The following is a 23,053-nucleotide window of genomic DNA, read 5'->3' as shown; positions in this document are numbered from 1 at the left end:
AATTCGGCGAGGGGGGAAGTGAAGTGAAGCGGCTGGGTGGGTGGGATCTTCAATGGAGGGAAGCGGAAGGAGAAAGGGAATTACGGATCCGCGAGCACCTACCTTTGAGACTGAAAATGGCGACGGTTAGGGCAAAGGATGAAGGCACCTTCTCTCCTCTGTCTCTTCTTCGTCGTCGTCGTCGTCGAAGCTCTCTCTCCCTCTCTCCGCACCTGATAATATAAGCTCCCAAATTAAATTTTTCTTTTGCGTGTATTTTTCAAACCAAAAAGGGCAAATTCGACCCAAAAAAAAAATAGAAAAAGACAATAAATGCAATTGTTCTTTTTTTTTTAATTAACCCTGAAATTATCCGAGCAAATATTTTCATGGCACAAAATTTCTTTGCATCAGAACATGATCTTTTTCATAGGGCTCGTACTTATATGTTCCCTCGTACTTGGTAATAATTTACTATACAACTGGGATTAATGGTGTGAATATTTCACTCAAAATTTTTTTAAAATGACATCAAATTCTTCTTCGATCCCAGATGGCTTTTTTTTTAATTAAATATTCCGAACACGGGTTATTTATAAAGAAAGAATAGAAAAAACGACATAAATGATTCTTAAACTTTGACTCGATGTATAATGTGATCCCCGAACTTTAATCCAATACGTAATAATGTCCATATCATTGAACTTTTGATACATGTTTAAAGAAATGTTCGATTTGTCCCTCAATTTAAATTAATGGAATGGTGACATTTTATAGTTTTATATGGTCCAATGACTAGTTTCAACATTTACCAAAAGTTCAGATATCGTATTGAACAAATAAAAGGCCGTAACGATATTGCACATTGGGCTAAAATTCCCGGATCACATTAGACGAATTAAAAGTTAAGGGATTACATTGCACATTATATCAAAGTTCGTAGACCATTTGTGTCATTATCTAAAAAAAAGAAAATAAGCTTATATAAGAAGTAGAAAATTGATCAATCGTATATAAGATGTTTGCCGATAACTAACTTGCCATTATAAAGTCTAATAGAATATCTTTGTACATCGTGAACTAAGTGTCGCCTAGAAATTCTTGAAAGAGAATTAGGCTTGTTTATTCTATATATGTTAAAATGAGTGGATTGGGAATAGCATAGGGTGATCCGGGATCTTGGATGAATTTTTTAGGATATCCATTTATTCCTTTGTATAACTTGTTTACCTAATCTAAAATGCTACTCTTTTGCCCGGAAGATTTGTTGAACAAGAACTTTTAACTTTAATAACTACATTTTCTCTCTTTTTAATACATATCATTAGGTATTTTGCGATATATATTACTCCATTAGCATTTATAATTTAGCTTAGTATATTTTAAACACCAACGCAACAATGCCTTCTTCAGAGGTAACTTTGACATTTTGTAATCCTAAGGTTTCGTTTGGTTCCGCTTTGGAAATAAGCTTTAGAAAAATGTAAATACATTTAGCCTAAGGGGCTTTGGGAAATATACACGGCATTTGGTAACAAGTCCTTTGAAAAATAACTTTGAGTTAAGAAGTGTTTGGCCCAAAGAAAAAAAATAGAGAGAGGGCTTTGAGTGCATTATTTCTTATTCCGAACTTTTTATTAAAAAAAATCAAACCCTTCATCGGCTCCATCGAAAGGCTCAAGCCGCCCGCGAGCTTGATCTAGCGCCGATAGCCATTGACCAAGGCCACCCGGGGTCGTGTGAACCCCCGCGAGGGTCACGCGACCCTAAGCAACGAGGCCTGAGATCGCGCAACCACATGACGGTCGCCTTGGTCGCGCGACCTGGCCAACAAAATCTAGCCTCGTCGACCACCCTCGCTCAAGAAGATGAACAATAGATTAGGGTTCACTTTTTTAAAAGGAGTAAAATTGATTTTTAGTAAGGTTTTGAGGGCAAAATAAGCAATTAATTAATTTCCATTGGAGCCTTCAATATTTCGAAAATACTAAAAGTACAATGGTAGTCCCTATCAACATTGAGCTTTCAGTCTTCCTAAGGCCAATTGTAATCCCAAAGCTCCTTGGAAATAGTTGCCAAACACCTTCAATTTTCCCAAGGGGCTTTGGGGCCCTACAATGAAATCAACAACGTAAATTTCAGTAGATTTATACAGATACAAACCGACTTGGAATTTAATCGACGATAAGGCCTGAAAAATAACAACTTCACAGCAAAATTGACGTAAAACAAATTATGCTGGAATTTAATTAACAACAAAGCCTAAAAACGGTAAGATATTGCCCCAGAATCTAATCGACGACATAACATCTAGAATAAATACGTACTGGAATTTAATCAGCGACATGGATTTGGAAGCTATAGCTAAGAAACACGTCACAATTTAAGAGACAACACAGTACGTGTTAAAAATAAAAGCACAATGCATGAGTGGTTTCCAACGGTTGAAACCGTGTTTCTCCTTCTCCAAAAATCGAGTGCTCATGTTGTCACGATGCCATGATCTTGTTCCTAAGTGGCTGCTTCTCCAAAAAGTCTCTTTGTGCCCCACGATGTAATCACTTTGTCCCTTAGTAACCGTATATGATCGTGTCTACTTTCTTCTAAATAATATGTTGACTTACTGATTATCTTTGATCATCCATTGTCGTTATTGACAGTAGGTCGACAATTGATTATCGATTAGCGTAAGCACCGATATCACCTTCATTATCAACGATTAGTCACATGCCTAGCGATACTCGCTGTCACGACCATGTATCGATGACTTGGTAAATTTTTTGTGTAAACACAACCATCTCTTTAGCCGATGCCTGTCTTCCATGTCCCAAATTGCACTAAATTAGTACATTGTCGGTATGGTTAGAGCTCTAGAAGCATTTATATCATTAGCGAAAGCAACTTCAGCTTCACTCAGCTCTTCCCTCTCCAGCAGGAACTCCACCCAATGCATTTCTAGCTTCTTCATATCAGCTTAAAGCAGTTGAAGAGTGCGGTCTATATCTCCAGCTGCAGCACCCACAATACATCTGAGGTACTTCTTTTCAAGATGAACCTTTTTCAAAAGCCGCTTCAGATGCAACTGTTAGTTTTGGAGAAATAGATAATGGAATGGATACATTTATCATTAGGCACAAGACCAATATAAACATAAATACAAGGAATGGTGTAAGCGTAAATACCTATAATAAAGGAAAAAATCCTAACCCTAACATATACAATATATCTAACACCCCTTCAAACTCAAGGTGGGTCAACCAACGAGAGCTTGGAAAGAAGAGCAGCAAATCGTTATGATGTAAGAGATTTGGTGAAGAAGTCGACAAACAGGGCTGCAAAAGGCCACAAAAGGAAGAGAAATGATGCGTGCTTGGAGCCGATGACGTGTGATGTGATAATCGATGTCGATGTGCATGGTACGCTCATAAAAGACCGGATTTGTAGCAATGTGAATATCACTCTTGTTGTTAGAATGAAGAGGAATAGGAGAAGGGGAGGCAACACCCGGATTAGCAAGGAGACAGTGAAGCCAAATAATCTCAATTGTAGTGTCGGCCATAATACAATACTCGGACTTAGTAGATGAGCAAAACACGACATGATGCTTCTTGGTACACCAAGAAATTGATAGAATCACCTAAAAAGACACAAAATCCCGTGATGGACTTGTGGTCAATAACATCCGCCGCCCATCCAGCATCATAGTAAGCATGAAGAACAAGTGAGGAAGTCGATGGGAGAAAAACAAAACGTGTTAGAGTACCACGAAGATATCCCAAAATTTGGAGCATGGTAGCATAATGAACTGTGTGGCAAGTCGCTACAAACCGACTAACAAGATGAACAGCATAGGTGATATCAAGACGAGTGATCGTAAGATAGACAAGGCTGCCAACAAAAGCTCGATAGCGAGTGATATCAGATAAATGTTCACCATCATCCATACAAAGTTGGAAATGAAGTTCAACGAGAGTAGCCGTAGTACAAGTGTTAGACCACTCGGCATGAGCGAGAATGTTGGCGATGCACTTCTACTGGGAGAGAAAAATACCACGTCGATCGTGAGCAACCTCAATACCAAGAAAATAGTATAAGAAACCCAAGTCCTTCATATCAAACTTACGGTGAAGATGTTACTTAATATAAACAAATAAGCAGAGTCATCCCCAAAAATAGTCATATCATCAATATAGAGTAGTAAAATAGTACAATCAGCAGGAGAAGTGTGACTAAACATAGCATGATCATTTTCACTCTAAACAAAATCATTTGATCGAACAACATTTGCAAAATGCTCAAATCAAGCTCGAGGAGCTTGTTTGAGACCATAAAGGGCCCAATGAAGACGGCAACCCCGACCGGGAGAATGAGCAAGACTAGGAGATGGCTGCATATAAAATTCCTCCTAAAGGGCCCCATGAAGAAAATCATTTTTCACATCAAGCTAAAAGAGAGGCCAATTACGAACATAGGCTATGCAAGAAGAGTGCACACGAAAGCCATGGCAATAGGAGCAAAGGTCTCCTCATAATCAATCCCATACTCCTATTCAAAATCACATGCAACGGGATGCGCTTTATAGCGCTCAATATTACCATCGTAGCGAGTCTTGATTTTGTAGATCCAATGACAAGAGATTAAGGATTTACCTAGTGGAAGAGGCATAAGATCCGACGTACCAATGCACTCAAGAGCAAACAACTCTTTAGACATAGTGTCACTCCATTCGATATGACGTACGGCCATACGATAATATGATGGTTCCCGCAAAATGTGGACAACAATAATTAAGGAACCGAACTCATCATAATAACTCGTAGCTGCTACATACTTGTGGACTACGATCCCACGGGAGGATACATGAAGGAAGACCACATGAATACAAAGAGCATATAGGCCCCATAGTTAAGAAATGTGGAACAACAACTTTAACATACTCTCTCACGTGCAAGCCGGATTACGTGCGAGCACGATGGAATTTGACTAATGAGGGGTGGATGCATATTCACGAAAAGGGATAACACTGACTTTGATACCATGTTAAATTTAGCAGAAATGAATAATGGAATGGATACATTTATCCTTAGGCACAAGGATACAATGTTTTTCCTTTCCGCCTACCCTTGTCCACTTTCTGGAGAATGCTCTTTATCTACGGCGTTCACGAAATTTGACAAAGAACTTTGCCTACCGTGTAGATTTTCTACCCTGTCTTCAGTAATGAGCAATCATATGTGAATGCCAGTGCTACTACTCGAGTGTTTGCAAAATTCGACAAAGAGCTTCACCTCCTATGGGACTTTCTACCCTATGTTGCCACGAATGTGTATCTCTAGTGCTACTGCATACGCTACTGCCCCTGCTCGCTGTATTTCTTTGAGAAAAAAATGAAATTTGGAAGTTGAATTTCCAAGAATGATGAACAAAATATACTATATAAATGAGCAAAGAGAACACAATTCTTCGGTCCGAAAAACTATAATATTCGAACATAATTCTTCAATTCGACATTCGGTTAATTTGTAAATTCGAACACACTTTTTTGGAGGTTATTGTTGATTAGTGCCAAATATTATTCGCAATTATTAGCGCATCGGCTGGTGGGTTGTAAGCCCACTTGCTTATTTCCTATGTGAGATGAAGTAAAGGTACTTTATTATTTGTTTTGCAAACAAACTTCAACAATTCTCTGCTCTTTCACCGTTTCTCAGCTGTTTGAATTGGTACTCTCTTTTGGAAACTCCCCCATAAAAATCACCAACCGGAGTCCAGGACTTGGCTCCGAAGAAGTCAATTGAAGGAGAATTGCTCCGAAGTAAAATGACCATTGTCTGTGGTGGATGTAATATCTTCACAGACATCAGAAACTTTGATTTTGTCCTTCAATTTTATAACATCTGAGGAAATAAATCGTGTATCTTTAAAGGGTGCACGTGATAACACTTTTGGAGTAGAAATCTATTTGGTAATGCAACATATGAAGTAGAAATCATCATAAACTTTGATTTTGTCCTTCAATTTTATGTCATCGAGCAATGACAAGGACGTCGAATGGCTAAACATTGAGGAAATAAATCGTGTATCTTTAAAAGGGTGCACGTGACAACACTTTTGGAGTAGAAATTTGTTTGGTAATGCAATTTATGAAGTAGAAATCCGTTTGTTTACACAATTTCATTTTTTTTACTTTTGCTCCAAAAGTAGTTTTGGAGTCACTTGAGGAAGTAAAAAAATTTACTTCTCTTCAGAGTTAGAAAAATTAACTTTTGACTAGAAATTAATTTCTAGTGCATAAATGTTGCCATGCGCCCTAGAATGTTGGGGGCACTAATCCATAGACAACACAAGCTAATTCTACAACCTTCAATGTTTGTGCGAGTGCCAGGTACGATCCTCCGAGCAACAAAATGAGTTTTCCACAGCTTATGACTCAACTTTGATGTTCAGTGGTGATTTTGAGGGAGGATTGCAAATGAGCGAGGGCCCAATTCCGCGGTGGCAAGTGGTGGCGCTGCCACTCCCACGGGGGCCGGCAAACCTCGTTTTGGCCGAGCACCTTCCAATCTCTCCCCACTTCTATTTTTTGTGTTTATCTTTCTTTTCCCTTTTCGGATTTTGGTTTATTTTGATTTCTTTTGTAGCGTCACATGTGTGTGCAAATTATCGAAAAATATATTAAGTCAATATCTTTTGTCGTTCAAATCTGAATTTAATAATCACACTTTTATATTGCAACTCTACCACAAATTAGGGAAATTCCAAATTAGGGGTTGAAGTACTTTCATTTTTTCAAATAAATATTTGAAATGAATATTATTTCAAATAAAGGCTTAAAATTCTCTCATTGTTTCAAAGATGGGCCCGATCAAAAGCATTTTGTCATTTACATTTTTTATTTTTATTTTTATTTTTTCTTTCCTTCTTCTCTTTTGATTTTTCCGTTCTTTTTCCCATGGTTTTGTCGGCCGGCTAGGCCACCATTGAGGGCTGGGCGACATTGCTTGGGACCGTCGAGGCGGCCTCACCTCGACGGTCGCGAGAGACGGCCTCGCCCTGCTCAAGCGCTGTGGGCGAGGTGAGCCCTCGCCGCCTTCAAGGGTGGCCTCGTCTCCACGGTCCTAAGGTGCGACGACCTTGTCTGGACAGCACGAGGCGGTCCTTGCGGCCATCGGAGGGGGCCTTGCCTCGATGGCTGGAGGATTCTACAAGGAGCGGTCAGATTTCCCTTCTATTGCTTCGGCGTCGAAAAAATTGTGAACTGATAATGTTAAGTCTTAAGAATTGCAGATGCTCGAAAAAAATGCCCGAGCATCAACAAATCCTCGCAATTCACAGAGGAAGGGCGGCTTCAATCTTTCCCCCTGGACTCCCAAGGAGTTCCTTTTAAGCATGCTCTTCATCTTCTCCACAGTGTCTTTATTTTCATCGCCTTCCGACATCTTCAGCATCCAGTCAACACCCTGCATCACCTCGGAGGGAGGAACTCAACCTCTCTTGACAATGGCATGAGGCCCCCCAAGGCCCGGCCTCGACTGGCCCCCGCCATCGATGGTGGCCTCGCCTCGAGGGCCTCAAGTAAGGCCGTCAAGCCCACGCCGATGGCCTCAGCCGGCCATCGAAATGAAGGGAAAAAACCAAAGTAAAAAAGAGAAAGATGAAAAGAAAAATTAAAAAAATAAATGATGAAAATGCCCTTGTTTGGCTATTTTTTAAAGTAAAAAATAGCACTTCAAATTTTATTTAAAATAAAATTTATTTTAGGCGATTATTAAATAAATGCATGAGGTGCCCCTCATTTGGAAAATTTTCCGACAAATTATAGAAAATCTGGTTTGCTCACATGAGAAAAAGAAGAGATTACCGGGTTGCAGTTTTTTTTGATCAAAATCAGTTTATGCCAGAGCGTTCCCTTCAAAACCAGGAAGCAAGGTCGGCGCTAGTCGTCTTCTCCTCCCTTCACTCGCGCCCTCACTCTCCAACCGAAAACCGCCGCCGCGACCACCGTCCCAGATGACGGAGTTCCTGGATTTGGAGGCCCAAGACGGCGTCCGCATGCCGTGGAACGTCGTGCCCGGCACGAGGCAGGAGGCCACCGGCTGCGTCGTCCCCGTCTCCGCCATTTACACCCCGCTCAAGCCCTTCCCCTCCATGCCCGTCCTCCCCTACTCCCCCCTCCGCTGCCGCAACTGCCGGTCGGTCCTCAACCCCTTCTCGATCGTCGACTTCGCCGCCAAGATCTGGATCTGCCCCTTTTGCTTCCAGCGCAACCACTTCCCTCCCCACTACGCCTCCATCTCCGAGGACAACCTCCCCGCCGAGCTCTTCCCCCAGTACACCACCATCGAGTACGCCTCGCCCGACGACCGCCCCTCCTCGGTGCCCCCCGTGTTCATGTTCGTGGTCGACACGTGCCTGATTGAGGAGGAGTTGGGGTTCTTGAAGTCCGCGCTGCTGAGGGCTTTGGAGCTCCTGCCGGATAATTCACTCGTCGGGCTGATCACCTTTGGGACTCTCGTGCACGTCCACGAATTGGGGTTCGGCCAGATCCCCAAGACCTACGTGTTTAAGGGGTCCAAGGAGGTGAATAAGGAGCAGTTGCTCGAGCAGATGAGCTTCTTCTTGAAGAAGCCAAAGCCGACCACAGGCGTGATTGCAGGCGTTAGGGACGGCCTGGATGCCGAGAGCATTGCCCGGTTTTTGGTGCCTGCGTCTGAGTTTGAGTTTGCACTCAATTCGGTAATAAAATCTTGGAATTGGCATACTTTACATTGGTGTGGTTTTAGTGTTCAGTTGATGATGATGGTGCTGAATTGCTATGTTGTCATTTTATTGGATTGGTGGTAGGTATTAGACGAGTTGCAGAAGGATCCTTGGCCGGTGGCTTCGGATCAACGGGCCACGAGGTGCACTAGCACAGCTTTGAGTGTGGCTGCAGGTCTGTTGGGAGCTTGTGTGCCTGGTTCTGGGGCCAGAATTATGGCATTTATCGGTGGACCATCAACGGAAGGACAGGGTGCTGTAAGTGCTTTGGCTAGTAGCTCTTTGATAATCGTGATTGGCCTTTTGTTGCAGCGTTGTGTGACTCTTGATTACTATTGAGATAGTGTGTTATAGTTAGTTTGGCGAGTCTAGACTATTTCTGCCTAAAAGGAGAACTACCTTCTTTCCGTAGGTTCAGATGGTTAGTTTGATGCTGTAATCTCAAAGAACTTGTATACTATGGGCATAACCTTGGATCTTGCATAAAAATGGCTGCTAACTTTGAAGAAATCAAGTTACTGAGTTGAGAGTATCTTGGTGTAGTTTACATCACATTGTGGTGGCTTCATATGCTCTCTCAGCCCAATGGAAGGATTTTGATGAGATGCTTTATCTCAGTCTTCCTGATGTATCCTACTGTTAAAGAATGAGGGATGAATATGCATATTTTGGAAGAAGGATAGAAGATAGACTAGGGAGAAAAGAACTGAAGGGTGAGGATTATAAAAGTACACAGAAGTAGCTTTTTGGAGCAGTTTACAGAAAGAACAAAATGCGTAAGCCATGGACAATGGTAAATTGGGGATGACAATGCTTAAGCGGGTGCTCTAGATGCCCTAAAGAGTTACTGATTGGTAAAGCTTTTTATGGTAGATGAATGTAAAAGAACTTCCAATGGTTCCTTTTCCAGACATCACCTTTGTCGAAATTTTCTCGGCACATTATTTTGATATGTAATGCTCAAATGCTGAATTAGTATTTCAGTATCTGTAAAGAGAAGTTGTGAATTCAGGGGGAGCAGAGAAAGAAAGGGATCTATTGAAGTTCGAAGCCAGTGATTAATGGAATTTATTTAATTTTTTTTGTACAGTAAAGTTAATGCATAAGGAGGTACCAAAGGGATGCTAATCAATGTAAGAATTCATTCACAAGATAAGGAGTGTACTAGCTGAAGAATGGCGTTTACATCAACGCTAGTACTATGAGTGTACCAAAACTCCAAAGTATAAAGTTAAGAATTCGTAAGTTTTTTGGAATGGCTGTCAGGATCATCAGATTTTCTGATGGTGTTCTGAAGTGGTCATCTACCAGTAGTTGCTTTCCACGGAAAGCTATGAAATTTTAAATTTCTTTGTGACCCCTCTATGCTCCATAAGTTTTGTGTCTACTTCTACAGACTCTCTTTTAGCAGAATACTTGTTAGTTTTCTAGCCAAAGTAAAAAAAAAAAATAATGCCAGCTTAAAAGATTATGAAAGAGAATTGACCACGACTGCAAGTGACCTTTAGTATGCATTTGTATAGGTTTCTAAATGCAGGTTGTTGAGAATTAAAGGTTAAGTCAAACCTCAAATGTTAAAATGAAAAAAAGTTGAAATCGAAAGTAACTTCAAACTGAGCCTTTAATGCGAACATTATTCTATGAAGAGATACTGCTCAATTTGCTGCATGAGAGAGAGAGAGATTGATAGAGATGACTATAGGGGAGGAAGCTATGAGGCTTTGAAATTTAAACTTCACTTTGAGGGGAGATTATCGATGATGATATAGTAGTTAATTCACTTCTAAAGCTCTAATTCATCAGCACTTATATTAGGGTGGAATGATTGGAGGGATTTGAGAGGAAGAGGGAAGATTAAAAAAAGTATCTCTTGTTGGGTAGGGGAGATTGAGTTCACCGGATTTGGAGAGGATGAAGTCCCATATTTCCTTACTTTTTCTAATCCCCTCAAATCTCCCCAAATCTAGAGGGATATGGAGGGATTGTGGGAGATGCATAAATATTTGTTTTCACTCTTCCTTGTATGCCCTCTATCGTGTCTGTTTAAGAAAAAAAAAAAAAAAAAAACTTGTCATGCGAACATCTATTCCCTTTTAACGAGTAAAAAGCACCTTTTTCAGTTGGTTTTCATTTTTTTTAATGTATTTCTTCTTTTAACTTGCCATGTCATAATCACATATTATCTGTCATGTACAATACATCTCCCACAAACTTCGTCCAAATTTTTAAAGCAATTTCCAGATGAGTCACGATACACTCCTCCTTTCCATTTGTTTGTTTTTTTAAGTATTTATAAGTAAATTTTTGGGTCATTAACAGGACATGCTTTTCTAAACTTGTTTTCATTATATGCTTTTTTTTTTCTCAAGAGAAGATCAGGTGAAAGTAATCGGTTCTTTGATCATTCAAAGTGCATGATTTTGTTGGTTCACTACTTTAACATTACTAACATTGACTCTGCACTTTGTTGCAAACAAATTAAAACTTTTCTGTAATACAAGTTTTAGATGAAATAATATTGATCTTTATTGATACCGTGGAGGGTTCTTGTTAGAATTTTCTCAATAGTTAAGGTGAGAAAATTTAAAAATATTGGTTATGTTGTTTAATTTGTGTTGTGTTGTTAATATCAATGCATGTTCTTATTTGTTGTCTTTTTTCATTTGAATAAAGTGAACTTTTTATGCTACTATATCAGTTTTGATTAGTAACTATGACATTAGTAAATTTAGTAAAGTTATTTTCATTTGTTTTACCTATGAAGTACGAGGACAATAGTCATACAGTTGTAATTAGATTCCTTTCCACTCTTTCTTCTACTTCAACCACACATGAAATAACTAAATTCTCTTCGTTTCCCTTCTCTTTTCATAAACATCGAAAAAAAAATAAAACAGATCTTTTCCTTTCCTTTCCTTTCTTTTCTCTCCTGAGGTCATTAACTGAATCCTTTCTACTGGCTCCTAATCACGAAAATCCAAATTGAGTGAGAACTAAGACTGCGGTGATAATTTGTTGCTTCATGTTGATTGACAAGCAAGTTCTGGAAGCTGATTTTGTTTAATTATGGAGCTAAACTGGACGATAGGGAAGAATATAATTATAGAGAAATTCAGATAGAAAGGCATGCATATTTACGAGGTTGGAAGAAGCTTGTTCATGTAATTGCTGTAGCTTCATTTGGTTAACCTCTTGAAGATTGGAAGTGACAGAGGAGTCATCAATTACTCTTTGTTTCTACTGTTAAGGCTCTTGGTTTAAAAACCACACGAGCTTGACGTGTTTTGAAAATAGTGAAGTTGTAAATTCTGTCTATAACTCAATATGTGTGGTGCAACCCCTTGTTGCCTTTACAGTGAAATTCTCTCACTGCAGGTAAGAAAGAGATCTTCATTATTTACTGGTGGAAAATGGAAGTGACGCAACATAGTCTCTGTTTTTTTTTTTGTTGAGCTAGAGCACAGTCTCTGTCATTAAGATCCACGTAGATGTGAAATGATCTCTTGGTCATTTCTTCTTCTTCATGTATTTGCATAATGCTTGTGAGAGTTAGCTCTGTAAATGCAGTTGCCTCTGGGATGGAAGATATGGTGAAGAGGATAGTGTAAACATGCAGTTGATTTGGTGCATGAGGTATTTGCAATAGTTGCTTTGCTTACTTCTTTTTATTTACTCTACAGATTGTATCGAAAATTTTATCGGAGCCAATTCGATCACACAAAGATCTGGATAAGGATTCTGTTCCCCATTATCATAAAGCTGTGAAGTTCTATGAAGGACTTTCGAAGCAGCTTGTAAACCAGGGGCATGTTCTTGATCTGTTTGCTTGTGCTCTTGATCAGGTGCTAATTGATTTTGTTGTCTTTTGTGCTCGTCCTGCATTACCTTTGACCTTTTTCATCTTACATTTATATTCAACAGGCTTTCACTTCAAGATTTTTGAGATGTTCACTTTCAAGTTAATTGTCTGAATGTGACAGGACTAATTAATCGTCACAGGTTTTGACATCTCCTGTTTTTCCAGCTCCATGAATTTATAGTTAAGAAACATGTCTTTGATCTGTTTGTTACGCAGACAATGATTTTGCAATGATGATTGGGCAACGTGACTTTTATCCAAACCAGAGTTCTACCATACAGTCTGCCTTTTCCGTTTCCAGTCATAACTTTAACTTGTTGATCTAGCTGCTGGCTTTTTCTTTCAGTTTGTTTCCAGCGAGTAGTCATCTGAAATGTTGTTTTTGTTCTGGTATCTTTTCTCCAGGTAGGAGTTGCAGAGCTTAAAGTAGCAGTAGAAAGAACTGGGGGGCTTGTTGTTCTTGCAGAAAGTTTTGGTCATTCAGTATTCAAGGACTCCCTTAGACGTGTTTTTCAGTCGGGTGAATATGATCTTGGCCTATCATCAAAGTATTGCTCATTGATCTCATTTGTGTCACTCTTTTGGTCTATCTTTGATGATAATCTGCTGTTGGTTGTTCTTTTGCAATGTAAAATTTGCGAACTTCTTCACATTTAGGATTTTGTCTCTCATTGAAGTATGATATGAGTTTCTATCATGCTGGTGTTGAGCTATTGTGTGAGTTTTAATTAGCTAGGATGGTGTGGTAATTTCTTTAAGAAGATCAAAATCGTCATGTTTCCTTTCTATGGTGGATGAACTTGGGAACACTCTTTATTGTTGCATCTTTTCTTTAATTGTATTCTTTTCATCGATGAGACCAACGTAAAAGTGAGTTTCAAACTGTTGAATAGAGGACATCCACATAAGTAGGTTGCAAAAGGTGTAAAAAGACAGAGGTATGAATTATAGCTTACGAAGAATTGTTAATGAAGCATCTACACGAATCTGGGATGCGTGTAAAAATCTAAGAATTCAATAGTACACGTTTCAATGTTTGGGGATTATGAACCTAAGATGCATGCCATGGAGAAATCATAGTGTATCAGCAGAAGTACAAGAAATTGTTGACAACGTGGATTTTACCAACCTATATTGTTGGTTGATGTAATACCACTTTGTGCCTTTTCTCTTAATAACCAAGGGGGGAAAATCATAAACAAGGAAATGTGAGCGTGCCGTAGGGAATGTGTTAATTCCTGACTTAGGGGAGAAAGTTGACAATTCCTGGATAAAGTTAACGATGTTCCCTGGACTGCAGGTGTAGCTTCCTAATTAAGTGTGATTTTCATCTTCTCAATGGTTTTTGGTAGTTCCTTTTGATAATAGGATTAAATCTCCTTTTGAGTAATTCAGTCTAGCCTCTTGTTATCTTTTGCTATGAGTATTTTACTCTTGTTTTTTAACAGGAAATATTGAGATATTGCTTGCGCTTTCTTGGTGTTTCTTTCCACTGCATGGCACAGCTTAATAACATAGGGTGAACTGGCTTAAGTTTCTTCTTTAACAATCTTTTTGAGGAAAAAGAAAATATGATCTTGAGAGACTTAGTTGTTACTGGGAAGGACCATTGATCTTTCTGTTTGTGTCATCCCCTTTGGTCGGTATCTGTGTGTTATTTATTTATTTAAAAAAGCAAGGATAGATCCCTAGAAGAATGCAGGGGTTACTTTGGGGTTGGTTGCTTTCTCTCTCTTTAGTTGTGAGACTAAAGGAAGGGACTGTCTTTCAGGGCGCTCGTGATTTGAATAGCTCTTTGCTATTTTCTCCCTTTGACTATGGTTATCCTGAATCATCACTTATCATTCCTACTATGCAATCAACTAGTAAAGAAATTGATGCTGAGTCTGTTTGCCTGTGGCTGATTATCTGCAGTGGTATTTTTGAAATAAATTGCTCTAAGGATATTAAAGTTCAAGGCATTATGGGTCCTTGTGCTTCTCTTGAGAAGGTACTACAGATATTTCAGCTATCTAATTTTTGTTGTAATAGTCGAACACTTACTGTTTCTAACTTTTGTGCAGAAAGGTCCTTTGTGCTCAGACACTGTTGTTGGGCAGGGAAATACTTCCGCGTGGAAGTTGTGTGGCCTCGATAAAGCTACATCATTGTGCTTGATATTTGATATTGTTAAGAAAGAAAGCCCAGATGCTACCATGCAATCAACAAGCAATCAATTTTACTTCCAGTTTTTAACTTAGTATGTACTCTAATCTTTCTCTCTGTGAGAACTAATTACTAATTGTTATTTCACTTAGTGTAAATACTTTACTGCAGCTATCAACATAATAATGGTCAGATGAGACTTCGAGTCACGACACTGTCTAGGAGATGGGTTGCTGGACCAGGCAGCGTTCAGGCAAGTTCTGTTTTATTATTCTATTGGTTTTCTTCCTATTATACAGAGAAGTGTGTTATCCTCTTATTTGGTCATCTTCTACGTTATTGGTTTCATTGAATAAAGAATGTTTGTATTCATTCGTCTTTTTATAGATAAGAACACCAAATAAAACTATATTATGGTTTAACACTGGTGCTTTCTCATGTGTTTGGTTTGTTTGCTGTAGCTTCATTTGTTCATTTGTTACCTCAAGTAAATTCTGTAATGTAGATTTAATTATTTAATTTAGTTGTGTGAGATATACGCTTTTGTTAGAAAACAGTGCCGTGTCAAGAAGTAAGTGTACACTTTCTCGTTTCTTAACAATTGCAAAGTCCCCCTTTTTTTTTCAACTAGTCTTCTGCCAAAATGGTTGTAGGTGGGAGGATTATTCATATATTTGCTATTTGAGTTTTCATTTAGTTTTTGTTTCTTTCCCTCATTGAGTATGGCAATAATTTTGTAGGATTTGATTGCTGGGTTTGACCAAGAAGCAGCGGCTGTAGTTATGGCACGCCAAGTATCCTTCAAGATGGAAAGTGAGGTAATTAAACATGAAATTTTCACAATTCGGACATCCATAGTTTGCTGTACTCTTATGTTATTGGACTCATCTGCACGAGCATTAGTCGCTTTCCACATTTGCTCTCTTATCTTTGACTTTCAAAATAGTTCAGAACCTGAATGAATGAAATATATATTCATAACAAGAGGGTTTCAAAATCTGTGAATGATAGCTCTTAGGATTGCTTAATTGTACTTTTTCATAGTTTTGTTGGTTAATTGGGTACCCACCAAGTCTTAACTAATGAGAAGCAGTCATTGTAAAATAAAAGAGTGCAATTCTATCAACAGCAGGAGGTGAGTGCTATGCTGAGTTCGAGATTAGCAAGAAATTAATTAAGTGATGAAAGAGCACATTCCTGTTGTCAGCGTGTGTACAAAAGTTAGCCTTGAGGCAAGGAAAACAGATGTTAGAATGTAATTTGCAACTTCAAGTAGATGTGTTCAATTTAAAATTCGCTTCTTAGTTTGACTAATACTTGCTGTTAAGAAGTAAGTTACAGTGCGCAGCTCTAGTTACTTAATCGAACATTTCTTATGCTAGCAAAGCAGCAGCTTAGGACTAGGAGGGAGCAAATCAATCTGCCAAATTTATATGTAGGCTTCCTACTTATTAGATGTGTGCAATTATTCCATGCGATAACAAGGCTTCTAATGCAACCATAGCCTCCCATTTGACATGCATCTTCATTTGTTCTTTTTAATTAGCCACCCACCTTGCAATATTCACTTGCCACAAAAAAAAAAAAAAAATCTGGCAATTAAAGCAGAAAGGACACATTCATAAATTAAGCTCTGTTCCAGTATAGATAATCTTATAAAGTACTCTTTGAAATCTGCATTTTTTTGTCCCTTGGTATATTTGGTCTCTTACAATGTAAATTTCCAGTTGCATTTAATGGTAAAGCTCTGGCCAGAAAGCCCACTTAAGTAAATGTTCCTGTTCTGTCTGTGTGGCACAGAGAAGCAAGATTATCATAAAACATTAATTTTGTGTTTCATGACACAAAGAAGCAAGGTTGTCATAAAACATTTTGTAAAGCATCCACAGCTACCTATCTGTCTGTGTGGCACAGAGAAACATCCTTATCTGAGAAGATCATTTCGTTCACTACTTTTAGTGCATTTGCCTTGTTGAGAGAGGGTCGAGTGATGTGACTTTTGCTTAATTTGTCAGAGTCTCCTGTTGTATATTATCAGCTGAGAAGTGTGTTAGCTTTCTTGATACATTCTGTTCTATTTCGAACTTAATGAGTTTTAATATGACAAAACCCTAACACTTCCCAAATCTATGTCATTGTTGTCAAGGCTGACTTTGATCCTATAAGGTGGTTGGATAGAGCACTGATACAACTGTGCACACGGTTTGGAGACTACCAGAAGGATAGCCCTTCTACCTTCAGCCTCTCTCCACGACTCTCTATCTTCCCTCAATTTATATTTCATTTGCGTCGTTCCCAATTTGTGCAGGTTGGATGTAGCATTTGTCTTTTGTCTACATTTAGCTGGGGTTTTTATTTTTTACTGGCGAAATTACTTGATTGAAGTGGTTATAATGCTTTCAGGTCTTCAATAATAGTCCTGATGAAACTGCGTACTTTAGAATGATCTTGAACCGGGAAAATGTTGTCAACTCAGTTGTAATGATACAACCTTCCCTTATTTCGTACTCATTCCACTCTGGCCCGGAACCAGCTCTTCTTGATGTGGCTGCCATAGCAGCTGACAGGATACTTCTTCTGGACTCATATTTCACTGTCGTGATTTTTCATGGTGCCACAATTGCTCAATGGCGAAAAGCTGGTTACCACAAGCAGCCTGAGCATCAAGTAAGTACATTCAAAGTGTAATTTTGATTTTCAAGTAGACCAATGCGCTTCTTTCTTTCCTTTCATCAAGTTGGACATTGACTTAGCTCTTTGCCTATCCAAAGTTGGATCTTTTTTACATTTTAAGATTCCACTGACCCTTTTATGGATTTTTTTTTGGGGTAAATTTCATAATATTGCAGACTTCATATGAATTTGCTGATCCAACAATTTGGTGATGTTATTGTATGTTCTGAAAGATATCTTCAATGATTGGGCTTCGCATGACCATGAAGTGTTGGAAAGTTCATGGTTTTGAATGGTCCACTTAAAAATGAATCACAGTGGTAGAAGGAGATGTTGGACAAAAGTCAAGACTAAGAAAAATTATCTTGAAGCCTTGTATTTGGGTGGAAATGTGGAAAAACTGAGATTTAATTGAGGAAACAACTGAATGTGCTATTTTTAAGTAATTATGTCTCCCGGAGGATTCAACAACCTTGTGATTCCATAGTATTGGCTGCGAGTTCATGTCGTGGTCCGGCTTCTTCATGTGTTGAACTTAAATACAGTGGTTTTCTGAGTACATACTTCTGTTTTCTTCTTTCAATGATGTTCTGGTTTGGCCAGTCAAGTCTACATGATAGATTTTTATTTGATGTAACTACAAGAAGTGTGTAACTCGATTGTATCTTGAAAAGGAAGAATCTGACTAATTTGTCGGTAGCTGATCACTGGAATTGCTTGTTGCCATTGTAGGCATTTGCTCAATTGCTACAAGCTCCTTGTGATGATGCAGACACAATAATCAAGGAAAGGTTTCCAGTACCTCGTCTGGTCGTCTGCGATCAGCATGGCTCTCAGGTCTTTAAATTTCTATGCCATATTTGAATAAATGGTCTGCTATTATTTGATTTAGCTAAACCTTTTTACACCTGATTCTGCCTTGTTTCCCCATAGAAGATCATGCCGTATATTTAGCCCTAGATGCTCCATTATGTTCGTTTACACTATTATGCCAAGGTTCACTGGTCACCAGGGAAGTGGCTCGTAGTGGTAGGAAAATAGGAATGGCTGCCTGATCAATGGGGGGACAGAAGGTGGCATCTGTGGTGTTTGTGGACGGGGAACCAGTGGGGGGATTTGTCATGGGGTAGGCAGCGGTTGGTCTAGGTTGATGACGATTCCTACTGTTGCTTGTAGTCTATATTTAGTGATGAACTGACATTGCTGATCCGCAGATAGTGGGGTTTCTCAAATGTTTGCAATTAGCTAGGGAAGCCAAGTGACTGACATGCATGGTTCGGTTTCCTGAATTGATTTTAAGATTGACGAGTAGGAAATCGTCCTTCCACATTGAATTATATTCTCTATTCTTGGGAGGAGTTGTGATTTACAGTTAGATCCCTTTACTGCTCTAAACACGGGAAAATGCACTATGTAAATGAATGTGACCAAGCGGGTTTATGTAGTAGCCCTTTAATACGACGATGTTCGCAAAGCACGTGATACTTTTTCCACCGTTGGGGCCATTTTCTCTTCACCTGTTTAGTTGAGCTCATATAGATCATTATCTGACCATGGCCGTTGATTGTTCTGTGTGGAATATACTATGCAAACGTTATCTCTATTTTATTTCCATGCAGGCTCGTTTTCTTCTGGCCAAATTGAATCCTTCTGCAACTTACAATTCTGAAGCTCCTGTGCCAGGAGGAGATGTTATATTTACGGATGATGTTAGCTTTGAAGTCTTCTTGGATCATCTACAGAGACTAGCGGTTCAATGATGTACATAAAATATGCAAGTTTTGTCGGGTTGGAAATTTTTTTAAATTGCAAATCTTGTGCAGCTACCCCTAGGAAACGACATGCCTGTCCTTGTTAAAGAGGTCTGAAGCACTTCCTTAAAACTTGAACGCATGGAGAATCAATTGAATGAAATTTCCACGTATAGAATAGCTCGGATACTCATGTCGAGCCTTGATTCTTCGGCACTATTGCTTGTTTTGCAAACGTAAATACATGAATCTCGCTTGCGCGCATTCAACTTAAGGGTGATTGGAGTTTGGAGTGCAATGGCCAATATTTGTACATTTGAATATAGGGATGGCCACTATTGGGTGTAACGGTCGAGGACTTTGGAGGGAAGCGAGTTGACGTGGGGAATTGAAAACAGTACCCCAGGTCAGCCAGTCATCTTCATTTAACCTTCTGGATATGAATATCTTCTGCAATACTCCCAATTTTCTTGACCTAATTTCTTCAAAAAGCACAAACTTTAACTTGGTTCTCGATTCTGGTTCAAACTCGTTTTGTCTTGTATAGCTTAGGTCTCAATTATGACCCAAGCTTGTTTGGTCTCGTAAAAGATCACTAACGTTCGTAAAAAATCGCCTACATTCAGTTTCTTTCTTTTCGGGCCAAAACCAACATTCAGTTAATACCCATATTTGAAGTTTCTGTCCAATGATGCCATTAAAATTCGTGGTGTCGTTTCACATGTACTCAGTGACACATGGTTATTGTCACCGAGGCTGCCTCGGAAAGCTGAATAGTTTCGAAACAAGTAGGAGGAGGAAACTTGAGCATTCGGATTTTTTATTTTGTCCTCAAAAATAGAAATGGTCTGAAAAAATGATTTGCCTTGGACAGATGAGGCACGAACGTGCCATTCGTCATATCCAGGCATATACAAAAACCGAGAAAAACAGAATCTAGAACTCGCGATTGGCAGTGTCCGAAGACCGGGAAGTTCTCGGATTGTGTCCGATCCTTTCCCTTCAAAAGCCTTGAGTCGTCAAGAACACATGGAATAACAAGTCGCATCTTTAACGACATCATTGGACGAAAACTCGATAGGTGTCAGTGGGGTACCGATTGATAGTAGTTGGCTTTGTGTGAGACCAAAAAACAAAAGTATAGAAGCAAAAAATGAGACTCAGAACTAAAGTTGGAGTTCGTTAAGGGGAATTAGCCCTAGTTTTCACCATCACAATCATTGTTCATCCAAGTGGGAAGGAGACTCAGGAGAGTGAAGATTGGAAAGAGTTTGCTACAGATAGATTTAAAATGAATCCAAAAGAGTCGGTGACCGTTAGATCATAGGGTCAAATCACTTGCTTCTTGCCTTCTCCTTTAATCCTTTCCTCCAAGCATACAGGAAGGATAGCCAAAGTAATTGTTTGGCTATACGTGGTGCACAAGTTAAAATTTGCTCTTTAATAGTCGGCCCCGACTAACGGAAATGCGCAAAGAGATGCATCTCCACGTACACTAAAGCCAACCACGAACCCCCTAGATGAATTAGAGACTGGTATTAAGATCGAAAAGGGTGGTAAAAAAAAACACAGAGATGCTCTGAGCCGGCGCCTCGCCAACCACATCGGCGGCGTCACCATCGAATCAAATCCGGTTAGGAAACAGGGCAAGAGCAACAGACGCATAAATACATAAAACGGACTGGAGGGATTGCACGAGCTGTTGTTCTTGTTCTGGTAAAAAAGTTGTAGAGAGAGAGAGATTTCAACGTGTGGAGACGGTGGGAAATACACACGTGAACACTAGAAACGGTACAAAACAAAGAAAAATAGTTAAAAGAAAATTAATAATAATAATAACAAAATGATAAAAAGGAACAAATCGTCACGCCACATTTGTGTAAAAAATGGAGGTTAAAATGAAAAATACTAGGCTTGTATGGAATGGTAGCGTCGGAGCAAGCCTTTCTCCGGAGCCGATCCCAGCCCCTGCAGCTGAATCCAACACAAGGCTTTTAATTTTTTTTATTATCATCGAGACTAGTGGAAACACAAAATTTAAAAAAATAAAAGCAAGACAAACGCGAGTCAAGCAATCAACTTAGAATCCGAATTCAAATTTTGCATAGTTCAATCACGGTAGTGTCTTTCAACTTTAAATCTTGTGTTGTAATTGAGGTGATTAGCCCTCCTCGATTGGTTGGGTTTGGATCGAATGAATGCATTTAACCCATAGTGATTGGTTTTCGTCCCATTCAATTCAAACGATTCATAATAATATGCAAAAATCAACTGAGACAGATGATCGAGATGATTTATCACAAAGTTTAATATCACCACATATCCCAAATCGATATGCCCATACCACATCTACCCCAATTTGTGTCACGGATGCCTTACGAATTAGTATGCCCATGCCACATTTGCCACATTCATCCCGAACTAATTTTCGGGTCATAAAAAAATTACTCGAACTGGTATTTCCGTGCAACATTTAACCCAAAGGTGTAATAGTTTGAGGTTTTTGCCATGTTAACCCTTAATTACAGTGTCTAACTATTTTTTTTAAAAAAAAATCTATAAGCAAAAGTCAGTATTTGTCTATTAATATCAAGCTCATGGTGCTTTAAATCTCTATTTAATTAATAAGTAAAAAATACTTATAAAAAGTTGATTATTCTTCTGTCATATATGATCATTACTTTAAAATTGAATAAATTTATCAAAGGACAATTATAAAAATGTAGTTTTTTTTTTAAAGGAGAAGAACAGTGAAAAAGCCAATAACTATATTTATGCTTGTCCCACTTACCACATTCTACAGTAGCGTTGAGGGTTGGGGAGCAGAGGCAGAGCATCGCCTCCGACTCGGTGTCGAACCCGCACGCGCCGCCCGACCGCTTGCACCGGTCGCACGCGGTGCTCTCCGGCACGGCGTACGTCAGCTCGATCCCGTACGTCCAGTCCAACGGCCCAGTCTTCTCCAGACCCCCCGAGTCGATCACCGTCGTGTAGTGCGTGCAGTCCAGCATGTTCATGCTCATGAACCTCACCGTCGCGTACCTCGTGAAGCAGCACGGCGGCGACGTCGGCGACGACGTAGGCGACGACTGGTTGGCCCCCTGCGGTGTCGCCGACCGGAAGATCCGGAACGAGGCGCAGGCGCCGTACATCTCGCCGCAGGAGTGGCCGCCGACGTCGGGGGAGCAGAGGTACTTGAAGTGGTTGGCGACGGGGGAGTCGACGGAGCAGTTGAGGACGGCGAAGATGGTGTCGTCGGAGGGGGGGATGAGGGCGGCCTGCACGTCGGTGAGGGCGAAGTCGTGGTGGGGCTGGAGGATGGAGCAGGTGGACATGGCGGGGTCGAAGACGACGACCTTGCGCTTGGCGTAGTCGATGGACTGGACCTTGTAGGCGCCGGAGGGGGTGACGAAGAAGAGGTCGGAGGCGTTGCAGGAGAGCATGCGGCGGAAGCTGGGGGAGCCGCAGCCGTCGTCGACGGCGAAGGGGTAGGCGACGGGGATGGGGCCGCAGGAGGTGCGGCAGAGGGAGAGGGGGAGGGAAGGGAGGGGGAGGAGGAGGAGGGAGAGGGATAGGGTTAGGAGGTGGAAGACGGTGGTGGTGGTGGGAACACGGGAAAGCACCGAAGACTGCATTTAGAGAGAGAGAGAGAGAGAGAGAGAGAGAACTCTCTGCAGCTGAGGAGGGAAACCAAGAAGGTAGAAAGAGAGAGATGAATGGTGTCACTTTGTTGACCATTGGTCACTCCTTTTCGTGGCGAGAAAACCAAGACATTGCTCTGTTCTAAAATTTGCTTCCAGTTGTCTTCCATTAAAACTTTGAAAAACTCCCCCCCCCTCTCTCTCTCTCTCTCTCCTCCACTGCGGCTACTGCCCAATCCGCGTTG

General features: G+C 40.1%; 3 protein-coding genes across 3 annotated transcripts in view; 1 reads left to right on the top strand and 2 right to left on the bottom strand.

The window, feature by feature from the left end:
- Positions 1–217, bottom strand: part of LOC115755568 (MLO-like protein 1) — a 36,971-nt gene extending 36,754 nt beyond the window's left edge. Inside the window, exon 1 of the mRNA XM_048285397.1 lies at positions 191–217. The gene's annotated coding sequence lies outside the window, so the exon portion shown is untranslated. The remainder of the gene's footprint in view (positions 1–190) is intronic.
- Positions 218–7,917: 7,700 nt separating this feature from the next.
- LOC115755561 (protein transport protein SEC23) lies at positions 7,918–19,376 on the top strand. Its single transcript, XM_030695016.2, has 12 exons — positions 7,918–8,715; positions 8,824–8,997; positions 12,420–12,581; positions 13,004–13,146; positions 14,513–14,588; positions 14,662–14,837; positions 14,915–14,996; positions 15,484–15,561; positions 16,890–17,051; positions 17,147–17,410; positions 18,149–18,253; positions 19,036–19,376. The coding sequence occupies exons 1-12, from the start codon at positions 7,990–7,992 to the stop codon at positions 19,174–19,176; spliced, it is 2,289 nt and encodes a 762-aa protein (XP_030550876.1). The 5' UTR covers positions 7,918–7,989; the 3' UTR covers positions 19,177–19,376.
- A 1,008-nt stretch (positions 19,377–20,384) lies between these two features.
- LOC115755572 lies at positions 20,385–22,805 on the bottom strand. The gene is made up of 3 exons (XM_030695027.2): positions 21,959–22,805; positions 21,077–21,141; positions 20,385–20,441 (listed from the first exon to the last, which is right to left on the bottom strand). Exons 1-3 carry the CDS (start codon positions 22,800–22,802, stop codon positions 20,385–20,387), a joined length of 966 nt encoding a protein of 321 aa, XP_030550887.2. The 5' UTR covers positions 22,803–22,805.
- Between the last annotated feature and the right edge of the window lie 248 nt (positions 22,806–23,053).

The sequence above is a fragment of the Rhodamnia argentea genome, chromosome 9 (assembly GCF_020921035.1).
Source record: "Rhodamnia argentea isolate NSW1041297 chromosome 9, ASM2092103v1, whole genome shotgun sequence".
Taxonomy (NCBI): Eukaryota; Viridiplantae; Streptophyta; class Magnoliopsida; order Myrtales; family Myrtaceae; genus Rhodamnia; species Rhodamnia argentea.
Note: the sequence above shows the minus strand (reverse complement) of the source record. Positions and strands in the feature narration are given on the sequence as shown.